At 42.1% G+C, this 16915-nt stretch overlaps 1 protein-coding gene across 7 annotated transcripts; it reads left to right on the top strand.

Moving 5' to 3' along the window:
• The first annotated feature begins 2 nt into the window (after positions 1-2).
• On the top strand, positions 3-11129 carry cfap69 (cilia and flagella associated protein 69). 7 transcript variants are annotated; one of them, XM_077549622.1, is made up of 27 exons: positions 65-100; positions 193-241; positions 321-385; positions 532-591; positions 792-857; positions 1020-1129; positions 1207-1283; positions 2320-2484; positions 2816-2968; positions 3613-3790; positions 4012-4135; positions 5103-5151; positions 5230-5363; positions 5427-5658; positions 5861-6025; positions 6248-6363; positions 6421-6539; positions 6745-6826; positions 7227-7419; positions 7487-7624; positions 7763-7839; positions 8194-8391; positions 8510-8596; positions 8683-8766; positions 9080-9894; positions 10027-10093; positions 10366-11129. In XM_077549622.1, exons 5-25 carry the CDS (start codon positions 798-800, stop codon positions 9236-9238), a joined length of 2700 nt encoding a protein of 899 aa, XP_077405748.1. In that variant the 5' UTR covers positions 65-100; positions 193-241; positions 321-385; positions 532-591; positions 792-797; the 3' UTR covers positions 9239-9894; positions 10027-10093; positions 10366-11129. The 7 variants fall into 7 exon arrangements, with proteins under 7 accessions (XP_077405742.1, XP_077405743.1, XP_077405748.1 ...); XM_077549616.1 differs by having other exon boundaries at positions 3-100; positions 193-385; XM_077549617.1 differs by having other exon boundaries at positions 41-90; positions 193-385.
• Positions 11130-16915: the final 5786 nt, after the last annotated feature.

The following is a 16915-nucleotide window of genomic DNA, read 5'->3' as shown; positions in this document are numbered from 1 at the left end:
TCGTGAAAGCGGAACGTTCTAACTTCCACGGGAACATGAATGCACCATCATCCTCTGGCAGCGTTTTGACAGCGACGTGATGTTTGCGAGGTGATCATAGGTTGTAATCAAGTTCTTTATCGAGTTTATTTTTATAAAATGTTCCGTTAGATAACTAATTCCGTCGATTTGTTGTCTTTTGTCACATTTCAGTGTGGTTTGTCACATTTTTGACGTCGTTTTGGGTGAATCGGTGACCCGGGTAAAGAATGGCAGGTGTCAAATGCTGCTCATGAGACACGTTTCGTTTTGATTTTAATTAAAAATGGATTCGTGTGAAGTTGTGCACAGAAAGAAAGCGGAGGTGGCTGTTGTCCGGCCGAGAGTACCAGACCATGTCGAGCAGGTAATTTTATTCAGTTTTAGCCTGCTGTATACAACTCCAGTGCATATTTGACCTCTGTCGTAACAGTTTGAATTTTATACATCTATCCACCAATGCAAATAATGATAAATGTTTACAAATGGGTTTTCATGTCTTGTCTTTGTCAGTTTTGTCCAAGACATCTCGACCTTGGCAAGGTGATCAGTCTACTTGAAGACCCCCTGACAGTAAGTGATATTATGCACTTTTTATATCATTTGCAGCGTTGTGCAAAGAGGGTGGGGGTACACCTGAGAGTGCCCCCACCCACCCCACTCCAGTGTGACAGGGAGGTATCAATAAGCAGCGAAAGGTCTTTTTGCAGGCCAACATCAGATGCATGTCAAACTGAATAACTTAACATTATAATAATGCTCTATTTGTTTAGACCAACATGCTTGAGAAGCACATTTTTGTGCTGAAGAAGCTGTTCAAGAGGAAACAACAGGGCTTTGTATCCTTTCTCGTGTCAACGTTTCCTCCTGAGTGCTCCCTAGGTGTATGCGGGGATGGAAATAGATTCCCAAAGAATCCCCAAGCGCTCATTTATCGCTACGCACGACTTGTCAGCATTTTTTCCCCATGACAGAAATGAGATTTTCTTGACGATGTCAAGCTACTGAGGGAGCTGGCGAGCATCTCAAGGATCATCAAAGTCTGCGGCGAGAAGGCCGACAAGCAACCAGAATATTGCAGCATTCTGTGTGAGGCTCTGAACATTAGCAGGTAGGAAGCATGCGTTCTCTGTTTTTAAATGGAATTTCGTTTCTTGAATATGACAAAATGTTGTTCTTTCTTCTAAGGCTGCCATTCTTGAAGGAGAAAGTGTCGGATGAGCTCAACTATGCTGAGGATGTCAAGCAGTTTCTCTCTCGCATGGGTATTGAGTACAAACATTATCATGTACTTATGGGGCACTTTATTAGGTATACCATCGAAAGGGATCTAATGCAAGAGCGTATTACTTAGAATATACTATAATAATAATTAAAAAAAAATATATATATATCATTTATTATTATGATTGCCTTGTTTCCCCAGGGTAGAAAATATAAAAACATATATTTTTAAATATAGATTAAAAAAAAAAAACATTTTTAAAGAATTTTTTTTTATTATTTAAATTACTTTGTTATTGGCCAATAATACATAATTAAAATACATATTTTTCATTTTATTCTTCACAGCTTATTTAATTGTAATTCATCAATCAATTAATCAATTAACCATTTACTAAAATAAACAGAAATATTGTAGTGATATTCCATTATTTATAATAATTTAATCTGAGAGGAGTTTTAAAAAGAAGTTTAAAAAAATCTATGCAAAAAAAGTTTGCATAGTCTATTTTAAATAATACATTATCTTTGTAATTTTAAATGTTTACAATAAATCATTCCTCGAGGATGTTAAAAAGAATGTTTTTTTCAAAGTAATAAATTATGTAACTATTCAGACTAAATATGTGTACTATATATTTAATATACTGTATAATTTTTATAAAAGTAATAATATTGGCAAATATTATTATTTTTTAAATTAATTTGAATAATTCTTTTTCATTTTTAATGTTATTATTTCAATATAACTACATAAGCAATTATTAAAATAAATAAAATATTTTACCAACACTTAAATAAATAAATAATCAATTTGAGGATTTTTCCCTCCCTAAAATGGGTTAATTAAAATTATTCACATTTTATTTTATTCTATATTCATTCTAGCAACAAATATTACTTCAATATAAATGCTCACGTGGCCCCTGACCATACTTTAATCACCCTTGTATAATTCTTTTCCGCAAAGTTTCTGATGAAGTAGTTATCTCTAATCCAGCTGTCACATTCGTGTGTGTGTGTGTGTGTGTGTGTGTGTGTGTGTGTGTGTGTGTGTGTGTGTGTGCGTGCGCGCAGGCTACCTGATGGGGGTGTCGGACGGTGAGGTGAGGCGTAAAGTAGTGGAGTCGGTCAAGTCTTACTTCAATTGTTCGTCTCCCAGCAAACCGCCGCTCGACGGTATGGTCCGGCCCGCCAAGCCCAAGTATCGGACTCTTCATTACCGCAACCGATTTCTACTAAGTCAGCTTCTCTTCCTCCCTTTTTCTTCCACTTGTCATCTTGTCCCTCATCTTCATCTTTTTGTTTTCCCATCTACATTTAAAATCAAGTATTTGTAGTGTAGTCGTTTTCATTTTAGTGCTGTTTTATTGAAATGTACAGTGACAGACACAACATTAGGAACACTTGCACAGTCTGATATCGTAAGATTAATATCTTGAATAAAAAAAGCAGAATTTGTGTTCTCGATTTTATTGGCTGGTGTACCTAATGTTGTGTCCTGGTCATTTGACATGTGTTTTGGCCTTATTTTGGTTGTGGGATCTGCATTAACGTGTGTCGATGCGCACAGGGCCTCAACCTACGTCCCCCGGCTACCGGCTTCAGCTTCTGGAGCACAGCGACCTGGCCAAGACGCTCTTCCTGTCCGCAGCGGCGCTGGAGCATCAGCCCGCCATCAAGCTGCTGCTCCTGCAAACACTTCAGTTGCTCTCCAGCACATCTGGTCAGTGCCGAGGGGATTACTGAAGATCCTTCATTATTACCGGACCACCTTCATTAACAACGCAAGGGTTCTTGTGTCAATGTCAGCGGGTTGACATGCTGATTAGCATGAAGTGAATATAAAAAGTGTACACACCCTTGTTGAAATGCCAGCTTTTGTGATATAAAAAAAATGAGACACCCGTGTTGAAATGCTTGAGGAAATTATGAACATTTTGAAATGGCAGTCAGTGCTAACACAAAACCTTCGGGTTTCTGGTAGAAAGTAAAAAAGGGGCAGGAAAAGCCTTCTAGAACTGCCGAACTATATTCAAGGTTAATGAGAGGTACTTGAAATGGTGCAGGCTGACTCCCATTTAACACAAGTTTGAATTTGATCGGTTAATTCAGAACACAGCCCCAGTTACAAGAGGGTGTGCACACATGTGCAACCATATTATCTCAGTTGTTTATTTTTATGTCCCCTTTTGTAAAAGTTAAAAATTTCTTCTTCACATTATTGGTGGAAAAAGTTTTGAGCTATCTTGGTCTGCTTTAAAAAAATAAAAATAAAAAATTATAATCAGACAAAAGCATTTGAACAGGGGTGTGTAGACTTCTTATAATCACTGCAGGTCACGAATCCTATCCTACATCCATCCCTAGATATGAACTGCGCTTTAATGCTGAGCGTGCGAGGGGCCGAGAGCGTCTGTCTGCGCCTGAACGAGCCAGACCCGTCCGGACTGATCCTGTTCCACTCCTCGGAAATCCTCTGGAACCTTCTGGAGTGTAGCAACAAAGCTGCAGTGGCCGCGCAGCTCAACAACTTGGAATGCGCCATGTATGTCGGATCCAAGAGCCCCCAACTCCACGAAGCCCGCTAATACTCTTGTGTTTCTCTATTGCGTCACTCCACTGGTTCTAGACCTGCTTAATGTGAATTGGAATTGGAACTACCAAAATAAAGTCGACTTAATTTAACCCTTAATTCACCAAACCTAATCCCAATAACTCTCGTCTGTTTGATCCTATATGTCTTATCTCTCCCTTTCTGTCCTGTAGATCTCTAAAAGAAGCCTTTAACCACGCCCTGTTGAACGCTTCCCGACATGTCGACCTCCAAATCCGCAACGATCTGCTGGTGCTCGCTACCCTCTTTGCTGAGAACTCCTGCGCTCTGCTCATTGTAAGTGATGTCTTCGAGGGCAGTGGTCCTCAACCCTGGTCCTCGAGGACCGCTATCCAGCCTGTTCTCCATGCCTCCCACAGTCAACACAGGTGATTCATATCATCAGCTAATCAGCAATCTCTGGAGAAGGCTGATAACGATCTCCACCTGTGTTGGCTGTGGGAGACATGGAAAACAGGCTGGATACTGAAAGAGGAATAAAATTATTTTGTCCTCTTTGCGTGTTCCAAAAATGAAGATAGATTTAATGTAAGAAAAATACACCTTTGCAAAAATGATTTAATCAGTCAGAGATCTCTGGACAGATAACAGCCTCTAATTCATCACTTAAACAGGTGGGATTCAGAGCGTCAAATGTAGCTCTTCCGCATGTACAATGGTTTCTTATAGTTAAAAGACCTCCTCTCTTTCATTTGTAGACAAAACATACTCTCTGGTACTTTTCCGTGAGCGATGGCGAAAACAGAGTCAGGTGTGGGTACCAAATGTGTTTTCGCACAAAACGCCGAGAAGGAACTTTTTTAGACTAAATAGTATGTCCCAGTTTAAGGTCAAATTATACCGAAATCAACACCACTTGCTCTGCACAGGACACAAATTATTTAGACAAGGTTAATACTGAATAATTAAAATGTTAATAATGTGTAACAATGGTTAATATATGAAATTAAGTATTAAAAATGTTACAATATCTATCAATACCGGTCCCTGAGGATCAGGGGTGAGGACCACTGTAAATCTAGGGCAGTCATTCTCTGGGTTAGGATTAGGGGGAGGCTTGATAGAGTTAGGTTTACTGAAGATAAGGTTAGGGGGTGTAGGACTCGTAGCTTGAGTTTTGGTAGGGTTAGAAGACCGACTAGAAGCATGTATTGTATGTACACAACAGGTAAGTTGTCTGTCATTCAGGATCAATAGCATTATTGATTTGGCATAAACAAATATCACTTCTTTTTTTTTTTAGGAGAGCCTCTTCGCCAAGCAGCTTGTTGCCCTCAGCACGTTTCCCGAGCGTAAGTCCAATTCTCACCCGTCCCATGTGAATCGTTTTGGATTTGACGGACACGTTCTCTCCCGTGCTTCCGTCTCAGTGAAGAGCAGTTTGGTGGGCGATCTGAAGCTGACCTACAACATGGAGGACCTGCAAATGAAGAAGCTGCTGTTAAATCTTCTGGTTGTGATGTCCAGAGACCCGGCGACCACCCCGGTGGCTGCTCCTGCTTCTGTAAACGTCAAAGCACACGCGTGGTTATTGGCATGATAACGACGTTGTCCCATTGTGGAGTAGATCTTCAAGGAGGAGCAAGTGATACTGGCTCTGCTGACCCTGGCCAGGCCGCCCGCCGGACCTTCCGAGGAGAAGTCAGGCTCTCGTGACTGGTCGTACGTCCAGATGGAGGAGCTTCAGCTGCAGGCTCTGGCGGTCCTTGCCACCGTGGCCCCGCTGATGCTGGACCACTACATGGCCTGCTACGGCAACGTGGCCCTGCTGCACCTGCTGGACTGGTGCGCCAGGCAAGGTGAGACACCAAGGACGGGGTTAGGGCCAGTGAAGCAGAAGCCGGGGACTCAAGTCACTAGACTTGACTGAGGTCAGACTTTAATCAAGGACTAGGACTTGGGACTTGCTTGACTAAAAATGACCAAAGTCCTGACTTTGGCTTGGTATTTGACTTGCTTTACCCAAGGACTGACTTGAATCGGCGGGCTTTTTGATTCCAGATGGCTACTGTGGACAAGGTCACAGCTTCCATGCTACTGGAGGACGAGGCAGTAAGAAGGCTCACATGCGCTACTGCATCAGACTAATGAGAGCTGTCACCTCGCTGGATGACAAGACCCTCAACCAGGACCTGTGCGACCAGGGAACCATACAACTGTTTCTAGGTCTGTGCGGATGATTAGGGTTGGGGTAGGAGTTAGGGTTTAGGATTAGTAAAGTTTGGGTTACTGGAATTCATTTAAGTAGGGTTTGGAATTACTAGGGTTAGCAGGTATTTGGGCCATGGTTTGGTCGATGGTTGTGCTTAGTGCAGTTAGAATCTCTGTTCTAGTACATTTAATCCCTCACCGAAAACGCTCTCCGACTCATGCGTTAACTCCAATCAGGGCTTCTGATGCAGATGGAGTCGAGCCCCGGCGACGAGGATGCGTTTACTGTCGAGATGAAGTCCGACATGCAGGTCATCCTCTCAGCTCTGTGTGAGAGTGACATGCACAGAAAGGTAATGGCGGCAAGTTCAAGTTTGAAAACCCAGAAAAGTATGGCGTTCTCATGTCAGGAGCTGTTTGGGTCCGAGGGCGTGGGGATGACGGTGCATTTCCTGAAGAGAGGTGCCGGCATGTTCTACAGTGGCCTGGGACACAACAAGCTCCTGCTCGCAACCTTGATGTGTGTGCGGTAAGTGCAGCTAAAGCTAACGGTTTTCACTCTGTTGCTGATCATGACTAGCGCTCACTCTTGAAGAAATGTTGTTTGTGCCATCTGAATTTGGGTTACTATAGTTACGGTTAGGGTTGAGGGTAAGTGGGGTTTTAGTAGGACTAGCGAAGTTTGACTTAAAGTGAATTCAATAGAAATGGTTAATTTGTGATTCCTTTGTTAGCACCTGTATTGTAGGCTGCTGCCCGACAGAGGATTTCTTCCTTGCCCAAGATGGTGTTTTGGTTTTATTGGACCTACTCAGTGTAAGTAACCCAAACCTTAATGACATCCAAGGAGTGTTTTCGGCAGAGGTGGGCACGTCCATCGATCGTCAATTTCCGTCAATGACGATGCCCACCTTTTGGCGAGTGTTTCAGCACTTTCAGCAAATGCTTGATGATGCGAAGTCTGACAAAAATACACAGAATGAGAAAGACCGTGTGCACTCACCGCGATCGACTGAAGTAATCCTGCTTCAGTCTGTGTAATTTCTCAATGCTTTGCGTCATTGTACAAGAACCAAAAGGTGGGCATCGTCATTGGCGGGAATTGACAATTGACGGACGTGCCAACCTCTGGTTTTTGGGGGTTCTTAAAATTTTGGGGTCTAGAAACTCCTTAAAGGGGAGACATTTTTAACCTCTGCCCTCATTTTTCTTTCAGTCGAGTCCCAAGTGTGTCCACAGTGTGGTCCTGGCCACCCTGTTGGAGCTGTGCGACAACCAGAACACAATTCCTCACATCCTGAGCTGGAGCGACGGCGGTGGCCGGACGGCCCCGAGTCTCCTGCTGCGACTGTGGCGACGTGAGGAAGAGGAGTTGGGAGTCAGCCGGAACCATCACGGCGGGATCACAGGTTTGTTTGAGTTGGCGGCTCTGAAGAACACACAAACACGTGACACATTTTTCTATCCTACACAAAGATCCTAAGCAGCCCATCCTGGCTCATCGGAAGGTGGACGACGCAGAGCTGATGTCGACCCTGGACACTGCGAGCGCCGCCGTGCTGGAGATGCAAGAGAACCTGCTAGCCAAGATTTACTTGATCTTCTGCAGAATTGGTAAACTGGACACGGGGCAAACAAATCAAACACGCAAATACAAAATGAGGCTGGCGGCCAGTCCAGGGTGGGGCTGTGATAGGCTCCAGCATACCTGCAACCCTAGTGGTCTATATAATTGTGATTGATCTTGTGCAGGTTTTGAGGATCTTCCGGGATTGTCCGTAAAAGATAGAGTGACCTTGAGTATCGTCAAAAGGTACCTTGATTTCAAGGTAAGAACAAAACAGCTTTGGAATTCTTCTTCTGACAAATGACTCCCCTTTTTGGGGGCATCAACATGCCTGAAAATGCACCATTTTTGGCAAAACCATGGACCTGGTGACATTTTTTTAGTTGCAAGAGTCCCAAAGACGACACCCCAAAGGTCACTCAACAGTGCCCCCTAAAAAAAGTTTGAAAAAAATCACGCCCAAGCAAAAGTTTCACCAATCACCACAAAATTAAATGGGCGCGTGTTTCATAACAGGACACACAAAAAAGTCTTAAGAACCCACACCTCAAATTGAACAGCAAGTCGGACAGTTTGGTTGGAAGCACCCCAAAAAGTATTTGATGACGTGACGCAGGTGAGCGAGGTGTGGGACGAGATCAGCCGTGAGCTGAGCCTGGAGGGCGTTCGGCCCGTCACGCCGGACCAGGAGACTCTGCGCATTGCCCGGCAGATGTCGCAGCGCACGGCCGAGGAGGTGGTCGCCGAGCAGGAAGAAATCTTGCGGCAACATGCCCAAGAAGCCAACAAGGAAGAAGAACTCATGTACGAAGAGGTGAGAGCATTCAACATCGTCAGCAACTAACTTTACTGCAGCCTACTGAGTTTTGAACACCGTCGCCATGTATATTCAATAGATTTTAGTTTTTTTTTCCTGTTTTTTTTTTTTGCAGATGAAGTCTCACTGGAAGCAACGTCAGCTCACAGCCAAGTCGTGGAGCAACTTTGTCTCCAAGACGTCCAACTACGACATCCTCAAGGTTGTTTTTTTGTCCTTCACCGATTCTCCTTCGTCCCACTCTGAAAAGCTTTTCCTCCTAGAAAGTTTTATTCTTCTCACTTGAAGGAAATCAAAGAAAAGAGGGAGAAGCACATGGAGACCATCAGGACTGAACCAACGGAAGAGGATGTGGCACAGCGTCACGAAGAGGTCTGACGCCAAAACAGAAATAGTCTTCACCTGCTATATTACATCTTTTCTGAGGAGAGACTTTTCTTTATTATTATTATTGAGGCGGAATTATTATTTTTGAACAAATATTTCCCTGTCCTGATTCCAAGGGCCCCTAATGAAGGGTCCAGTGAGATTGAACCTCAATTCAAGTCTATAACTGTTGTTTCTACTTTCTTTCGCTAAACAACTTTCACCAAAATGAATTAAGATAGCAGCAGAAACTTCTAAATGACAAACATGGCGTTCTTTAGCGGGCATTTTCTCATGTTTTTGTTGTTGTTTGTCGCAGGTCTTTATCGGGAAGCTGATGGTGGACACGGATAGCGACGGCCGTGGCAGCGTCAACTTAAAGGTGGTCCAAACTCCTGTGATGGCGGCAGCGCACGAGGAAGTCTTGCTCGCCCCGCGGGAGCCGCGCTACTTCAACACGGTCCCTGTAAAAGACTAAACGGAGACCAAGCTCCTCTTTTTTTTTTTTTTATAAATGCCATTTCTGCCATCTTCATTTTTATTTGTGACCCAAAAAAACTTTGCGTTTCGATTTCCCAAACTATGTTGCATTTCCTACAAGAGAAATAAATACTCAAATAAATGGATACTATATACCAGGGATTCACATAGTGGGGTACACAGGCTCTTTCTAGTGGTATGTAAAAAGAAAAAAAAAAAAAGAAAAATTCGAACTCGGATCCAATCGGAAAACTATTGGCCAGAGGTTTGCAGGCGTTCCCATTATGAACAGCTAAGGTGTTAACCTACTAAGACAAATGTCTCCAAAGACGAGCATTTTTCTTGTGTAACATCACAATCCAAGCTTGCCCTCGTTCTCAATAAAAATGTCCCAAGAGCCTGAAAAGTGACGCATTTTCACCTCTTTGACACTCTCATGGTACCCATTAGGACACTTGTTGTGGTGCGTTCAAGGGGAATGGGAATGGCGCGGACTTACATAAGTCACCGCAGTGCATTAACACACATGTTCCTTCACGCGTGCATCCATGCGAGACGGGACAGGTCGCAGTATAAAAGCCTCCTTCAGGCTGAAGACGGGGGCGAGCTGGCAGACTGTTTGGATCCACTGCTGAGGTTCTACGACCGACTAAGGTACAATTTGGGGCTCTTTTGAACAGTTTGCTAAAAAATTAAGTTGGGTTTTGTCGTCGTGGAAAGGCTCAAAGTGCATGAATTTGTGTTGATGTTGAAAAGCTGCAATCGCTGATGACCCCTCTCTGAAAGGTGTCCAACAGCAGAAATGATCATCAGACTGGGAAGACTGACCCCAGGTTACTTCCGCCTCCTTCAGGTTGGTGCATCAGTTCCTTTTATTCTTTTAAAATGTTCTTTCAGCTCATATGAGGACATGAAATTGTGTTATGTAAGCCCCTAAAGACGAAGCTAAAATAGTTAATTCGGAGAATGTTCGGCTTTTACTAATTCATGAAGCCAAGGTACTGTATGAGCTTTAGTCGATCTTCACAGAGGATCAAGAATGTATACACGTGAGTTTTGTGAAGTTGTTTGTTTACATGTGTCGTCCCCCCCCCCCCCCCCTGCTCTATTGTGTCTCGTCTGCAGCGGCAGATGTCCGGCGAGGTCCGCATGCAGCCTCCAAGCAGCCTGGCCAACCCCTTGGCCGCGGCCATGGCGGCAGCCGGCTCCTGCGTGAGTCTCTACAGTGCCGTACAGATGGTGGTCAGGATGCATCTGGACCAGCGCGCCGACCTCTGAACGGCAGATTGTAACGATGGATGCCATGATTGAGAGAGAAAGTCGAGAGTGCTGGAGGATGAGGGCGATCGGGGAGGTTTTTGAAGGATTGTTAGCGGGAAGGAATTTTTTTTTTTTTTTTTTTACAATTAACAAGCACACATACAGTCGCAGGATTCCATAACCATAAGGAGAAAGTCTTCAATATAAAGATCCAATAAAACTCCTACATGGTTTAAACACTATAAAAAACGATTACAACACTTTTTAAAGTATTCCTCAGCGCTTGTTGTCACTCCCAAGCTTTCTATTTCTCACTCCTAACTGAAGTTCACTGTAAAACTGGCCCATAAAACAAAAGAGAATTAAATTAAACACCATTGTGTTCACCAAAATCATCGAGCTAGCTTAATGCTAACATTTCATGCTAATTGGCTAGATGAGCAGAAATTAGCATAGATGCTACGCCGGTAATTCTAAACTGCAAACAACCCGATATACTGTAGCAATGAACCCCCTCTTTTATTTCACTTTATGCACTTTTGACTAGATGTGATGCTAAATATTCACTTGCCTTTAGAAACTCCTTGTATTTGAGTACTTTTCACAAATAAAGCCAATTCTGTTGTCTATTTGTGTGTGCGTGTGTTTCTCAATGAGAACATTCGTACGCGGTTGACCACACAAACTGTATGGACTCATTCACGTGAAGGACATTCCCGCCGCAGAAGAATTTTACGGACACATAAACAATTTCAATCTACACTTGTAGCCCTTACTATCGCTAAAAAAACAATTCTTGTTAACTGGAAAAATAAACAAACTCTGAATATCGACCAATGGTCTAACCTCCTCATAAATCACATTTTAATGGAAAAAATATCTGCCTCAAATAAAAACCAAATATCAAAATTTATAGAAACATGGTCTACGTATATAGAATTTTTTAACCTAATTCCGGTTACTTAATTCTGTCTGTTAGCGAGAGCCACTACATCGTGATAACTTACATTGATGTTTCTGCATCTGGCAATTTATTATTATATTATATTATTAGTATGGGATTTTTTTTTAATGGGCTTTAGGTGAACTGATGAATACACACACGCTCGCACGCACGCACGCACACACACACACACACACGCACATACACATACTCACCCACATACAAAAAAAGGGTATATATATATATATATATATATATATATATATATATATGTGTATATGTGTATATATATATGTATATGTATTTAAAAAAAAAAAACATTAAATTTTTTTTAATTGATTTGTTGGATTTTTTTTAAAAAAAAAAGAAAGAAAAAAAGGAGAGCAATGATGATGTCAAATCGAATGAACAATACTGAGCTCTCCTGTAAAAAAAATAAAATAATAATAATTTTACGGACACTTTTGGACGCCAGCCAGTTTGAGGCCTGCTGGGTTCAGGTCTCAAGAGTTAGGGTTTCAAGACTCACCCCAACCCAGTTCTCAGCGGTCCAATTGTGATTACATTTGTGTTTTGTTATGCATTTGGCCAAGCTATATGGGAAATGTCACATTTGTGTGAAGAATCTCTCCCATGTTGCTATTTAATCCCAGCGTCCTCGTTTATTTTTACGACGGCTCCCACGACGCCGGAATTCCTTGCAGACGTGGTTTCCACCAAGCAGCACAATCCTCACTGAAAAAGGAGGAGGACGAGGAGAGCGAAAAGGCTGATAGTCATCTCCATGGAAACAGCCCAGCAACAGGCTGGATGCCGGCGGCCAATCAGAGCCTGCCCTGGCCCGCTTCTCTCTTCCTATCGGTGAGGGAGGCTCGGGGGACGGGTGGTGAAATTGGGGCCCGTCAAAGGTGAATGTTGATTGAGGTGTGACCAGCTTCCTGAACACACCTTTGCAAATTCTTCACATATATTTATGTCTATTATTCCACTACTTTTTTTTTGTCCCTCTGCTCTTGTCGCATTTCTCAAATGAGTCACAACACTGAAACAAAACTGTCAAGTGCTTTTTGGCCCTAATTAAACACCAAACTAAACTAATAGAATTATTATTATTATTATTATTATTAAATGCTGTATTTTTGTGGGCTGGTACAGATTAATGACATTTCCATTCATTTCAATGGTGAAAGATGATTTGAGTGGACATTCTCTACTAGACTGGGACAAATGAGGTGGACTGCAATGCATTATGGGCCAGGTGCTGACCCGTGCTCATCAGGCACTCTCCAGGCAGAATCCCCAATCATAAAACAATGCTATTTTTAGCTCATCCCAGTCATCCCATCAAAGTACACACCCCCCACCCCCCGCCCACACCAATTTTTTTTACGTAACACTCCAGGGCACCCCGGCCCTTCACCACAATGCATTGTGGGATGACGCATCGACACTCGATATTTGTTTGGCATCTCCTGTGTGTGAGTGTCACACGACCTGCAAAATCCGGATGCGGTTGCCAGGCAACAACAGCCTCTCGCCTGCCCTCCTCTCACTCGCTCTTTTCGGACATCAAACTGTGATTGTGTGCGTGCGTATTTGTGCGCGTGCACATGTGTGTGTGTGATAAATGGAGTTTATTTATAGAACCAGTCTAAAATTAAACTCACCATCTCCCCTTTTCACCCTCCGATTATCCCTCACATGGTTGTCTCCAAGCTCCCTGCTACATTCATTCACAGACATGGGAATGGGGTTTGTGTGCATGTGTGTGTGTGCGTGTGTGTGTGTGAGACTCTCTTGGCATGCATCCGACTCAAAGCTTGTCAGAAAAATATATGCATTTTCACTAATAATATATTAATTATAAACTCATACAGTGGTGCCTTGACAGTTAATGTAAAAATACAAACAGGCATGCATTCTTTATCCTCTGTGATGAATGAATATTACTGCTGTACTGAGGAGCTGCTAAGAGGAGCTGAGTTTCCAGTACAGTATTTGCATATGTCTGTCTTATACTGCCCCCAGGTGGGCAGTATATTTATTGAATATTTTCCCAAAGCAGCACATAGTGGCTTAAATTGCCGCTAAGACACCGACAACATGAGTCTGAAATCGTTTTCATATTGTTTTACTCGTTTTCGTCTCCGCCTGTTCTCGTCAGTCCCGTTCCTTGTGTCAACCAAACAGCTCTCTCGTGTCTTGTCAATTTATTTGTATTCACGTCACTGGTGTGGAGTCAATGCCGTGTTGTCTATGCCGTGTTGTCTGATATCAAGTTTGTAGTGGGGAGAGTTTTGTTTCCCTGTTTGATACTTTGAATCCTAATTATTATTTTTCTTGTGACTTTGTGCTAATTTCCTATTTTAAGTCCTCCACGTGTCTTGTTTGTCCTTTTGCTTTTGAAAATAAAAGATTCTCTACTTTTCTGTACTTGCTTGGGTCCTCCCGCTTTTCTGACAGAATAGCTCAAACGCTAGCATGCTAACATTTAGCATGTTCATTAATACAATGCTAATATGCTAACAGCTGTTGTGCTTACATAAAAGCAGTTTTCCGTTTAAATGTTTGACACAGTAAATGAATTCCTCCTTTTCTTTTGTTTTTTTGTTGTATATCGTAAACTCCTACCAATTCAAGCGTAACTGCTGTTTTAATATCCATGAGATGTTACAAACATGATGGCGAGCATCCACTGGTGGATCTCAAGGTCTTTTGTTTCTCCTCCTCGCATCACCGAAGCTGATGAAGTTGATGAATGATTTCCTCCGCAGGGTCGACCCTCGCGTGTGCTCGTGCAGGAGAAAAGGAAGCCACATTATCACGGACAATCACAAGGCAGACACAGAGATGGATGTCTGCGCTGGCTTCATTACTCAGGTGGGATCAGCATTGGAAATAATGTTGTCATCTCCACCACATGATATTAATACTACTACTACTAATAATAATAATAATAATGATATACGGGGAAAAAAGAGAAAAAAAAGTTATAATACCTCAAAAATCAATCAGGGTTTTGTCATTGCATAAGTGTTCACACCCTATAACTGGGATGTAGCTCTATTTAAGACTACGTTTAATGGGAGTCAATGCACACCGGCCTCCAATTAAAGTGCCCGATTAACCAGACATACATTATAGATGTTCTAGTAGGCTTTTCCTGGCTTGTTTTTTTTCACACTGTTATTTCAAACTGTTTCTAAATTTGGACTTACCTGTATAGTGTTAAAAAAAAATAAAAATAAAAAGTGCTTAAAAATCTGCGATATACGGGGCATCACTGTGAAAATAAATGCTTGCAAACCCAGACAAATATTGGTACCGATTTTCTGCCAAAATCAAAAAAATCCAGCTAGCAATAAACAAGAAGTAGACACTTTATTTGCTTTAGTGGGCTTTTAGTTTGCAACCCAGGTTGTCAGTTTTTTAACCTTCCTCTTCTCCACCTCATGCATGCAAGGGATTGTGCAACGTTCATTGTGTGTGTTAGGAGGAAAAACGTAAAAGACAGAGAAAGACCCCCTCGCTCTCCCTCCTCACTCTGCTCCGTCAAGGTCGTCCACAAGGTCGGCCCGGACACATTTCCTGACAGACATGCGCCTGCGCCCCCCCCCCCCCCCCCCTTCTGACTTGCCCTTTGATTGATTTAAATTTGTAGTGTGTTTTTATTCCCCAAAAATGTTGGGATGGAAATTATAATCATGTTTACTCAACTACAGTGGACTGCAATTCAGCACTCAGGCTTTACCTTTTTTTAATATTAAAAAAAAAGTCTTCTTTTTTTGTAGGACCCCCATTATTCTCGGAAAATGCACATTGGAGGTTCATCAGTGTGTGTTTTTTAGGTTTATAATCCCCCTGTCACGTTTCGGTTCTGTGGGGTTTGGTTTTTGTTTGATTTTGGGTGTTCATGTCCCTTTTTATCTGTGTGTTCAGTGCTAGCTAGCTAGCTCCCAGGCAGGTAAACGAGCCCTATGGGTGTTAGCTAGCTAGCTAGCGCCCTAGCAGGTAAACAAGCACCATGGGAGCTAGGTAACTAGCACCTGAGGCTAAAGCCAAACTGTGGCAGGATTTTTTTGCTTTCTGGACCTTTATTTGGCACCTCTGTCAATGATCGAATCTATACAGACTTAAAGAAGAAAGAAACACAATTTGTAATGAACACACAGGTCACCTTTATTGATTTACAGTATTTTGAAAATGACATTGGCAATTGCGTTATTAAGCTGACGCTCATTTTATGAGAAGTGAATTGTTACTGTTAATATAGCCCATGTTTACTTGTGCGGAAAGAGGTTATTAAATGTTTTATTATTAAATGTTAGTCCTGCTGGCTGTAAAGCAAATTGACCTTCGGGGATGATAAAGTCCTCCCTTATGGCGAGTAAATGTCTCGTATATCGTTGCTAATAAAAAAAAAACTTTGTTTCCCATGGTTACAGTTACTTAGCATTTTCCATCACAACATTTGTACGATAATTACGCCATTAGTGTTTTTTTTTTTTAATGGGATGAGTAAACCATGGTAACCTGACACTTGTTGCTATGGTGACCTGCAGGTCTAAAAACAACAACAACAAATTATTTGTAAGCAGTTGAATCTCCACGATCCTTTTTGCAATGCTCACTGCTCTCATTTGAAAAATTAAAGTTTTAATATCATGAAGTTATTTTCTCCTCCAGCTTCAAACTGTCACGTTATTAAAAAAAAAAAGATGATTTTCATGCTGTGTGCTTGACTTCCCCTCTGCTCCGTTAGCAAATGATGGATGAAGCAGCTGCAGCGCAGACAAAAGAGAAATCAGGCCACGCTGCAATTATGATGGAGGCCAATATTGATCCCATCTCACATATTTGCTCATGTGTTTTATAAGTCATGCTTGACTCTTATTAATCTTTACAGTTCATGTGTGTGTGGGGGTGGGGGGGGGATAAAAGCATGCATGTAATTGTCTAATCCTCCTCAGCAGGTGGAAAATAATAACGGCAAAAATAAAAGCCTTGTGTGTCCTTATTAGCTCACTGTTATGCATGGCATCTTTTGTCGTTATGTGCACGAATGTCGACCAGCTTAAACCTGATTAACTGTCTGCTTTCTTTCAATCTAAATTGTCGTCACAGTGTCTACTTATTTTACTAATGCAGTGATGTGTTTTTTACAGGGGAAATACCAAGTACAAAACAGATTATGGCAGTAAAATATTTCAGTGAACTTGAAGAACAACTCTGGCAAACTAATAGAAAAATAGGGCGCACTACTAGTAAAATTGTATCCTCTACTACTCTACTACTTCCACTATTGGATGACAATAGTACAGCAAAGGAGCACTGGTTGAATGACGAGAGTGTACTATGAATAAAGTTGTTTTGTTTGGGTCATATTACTCAAAAGTAAAAGTAGGCCTACTCTTACTTTCGTAAAATGTTTGGCTAACGAGCCAATTCTGTTTTCAACTGCATTTTTATTTA

The sequence above is a fragment of the Vanacampus margaritifer genome, chromosome 17 (assembly GCF_051991255.1).
Source record: "Vanacampus margaritifer isolate UIUO_Vmar chromosome 17, RoL_Vmar_1.0, whole genome shotgun sequence".
NCBI classification, from domain to species: domain Eukaryota; kingdom Metazoa; phylum Chordata; class Actinopteri; order Syngnathiformes; family Syngnathidae; genus Vanacampus; species Vanacampus margaritifer.
The sequence above is the reverse complement of the archived record's forward strand: the minus strand, read 5'-3'. Positions and strand labels throughout refer to the sequence as shown.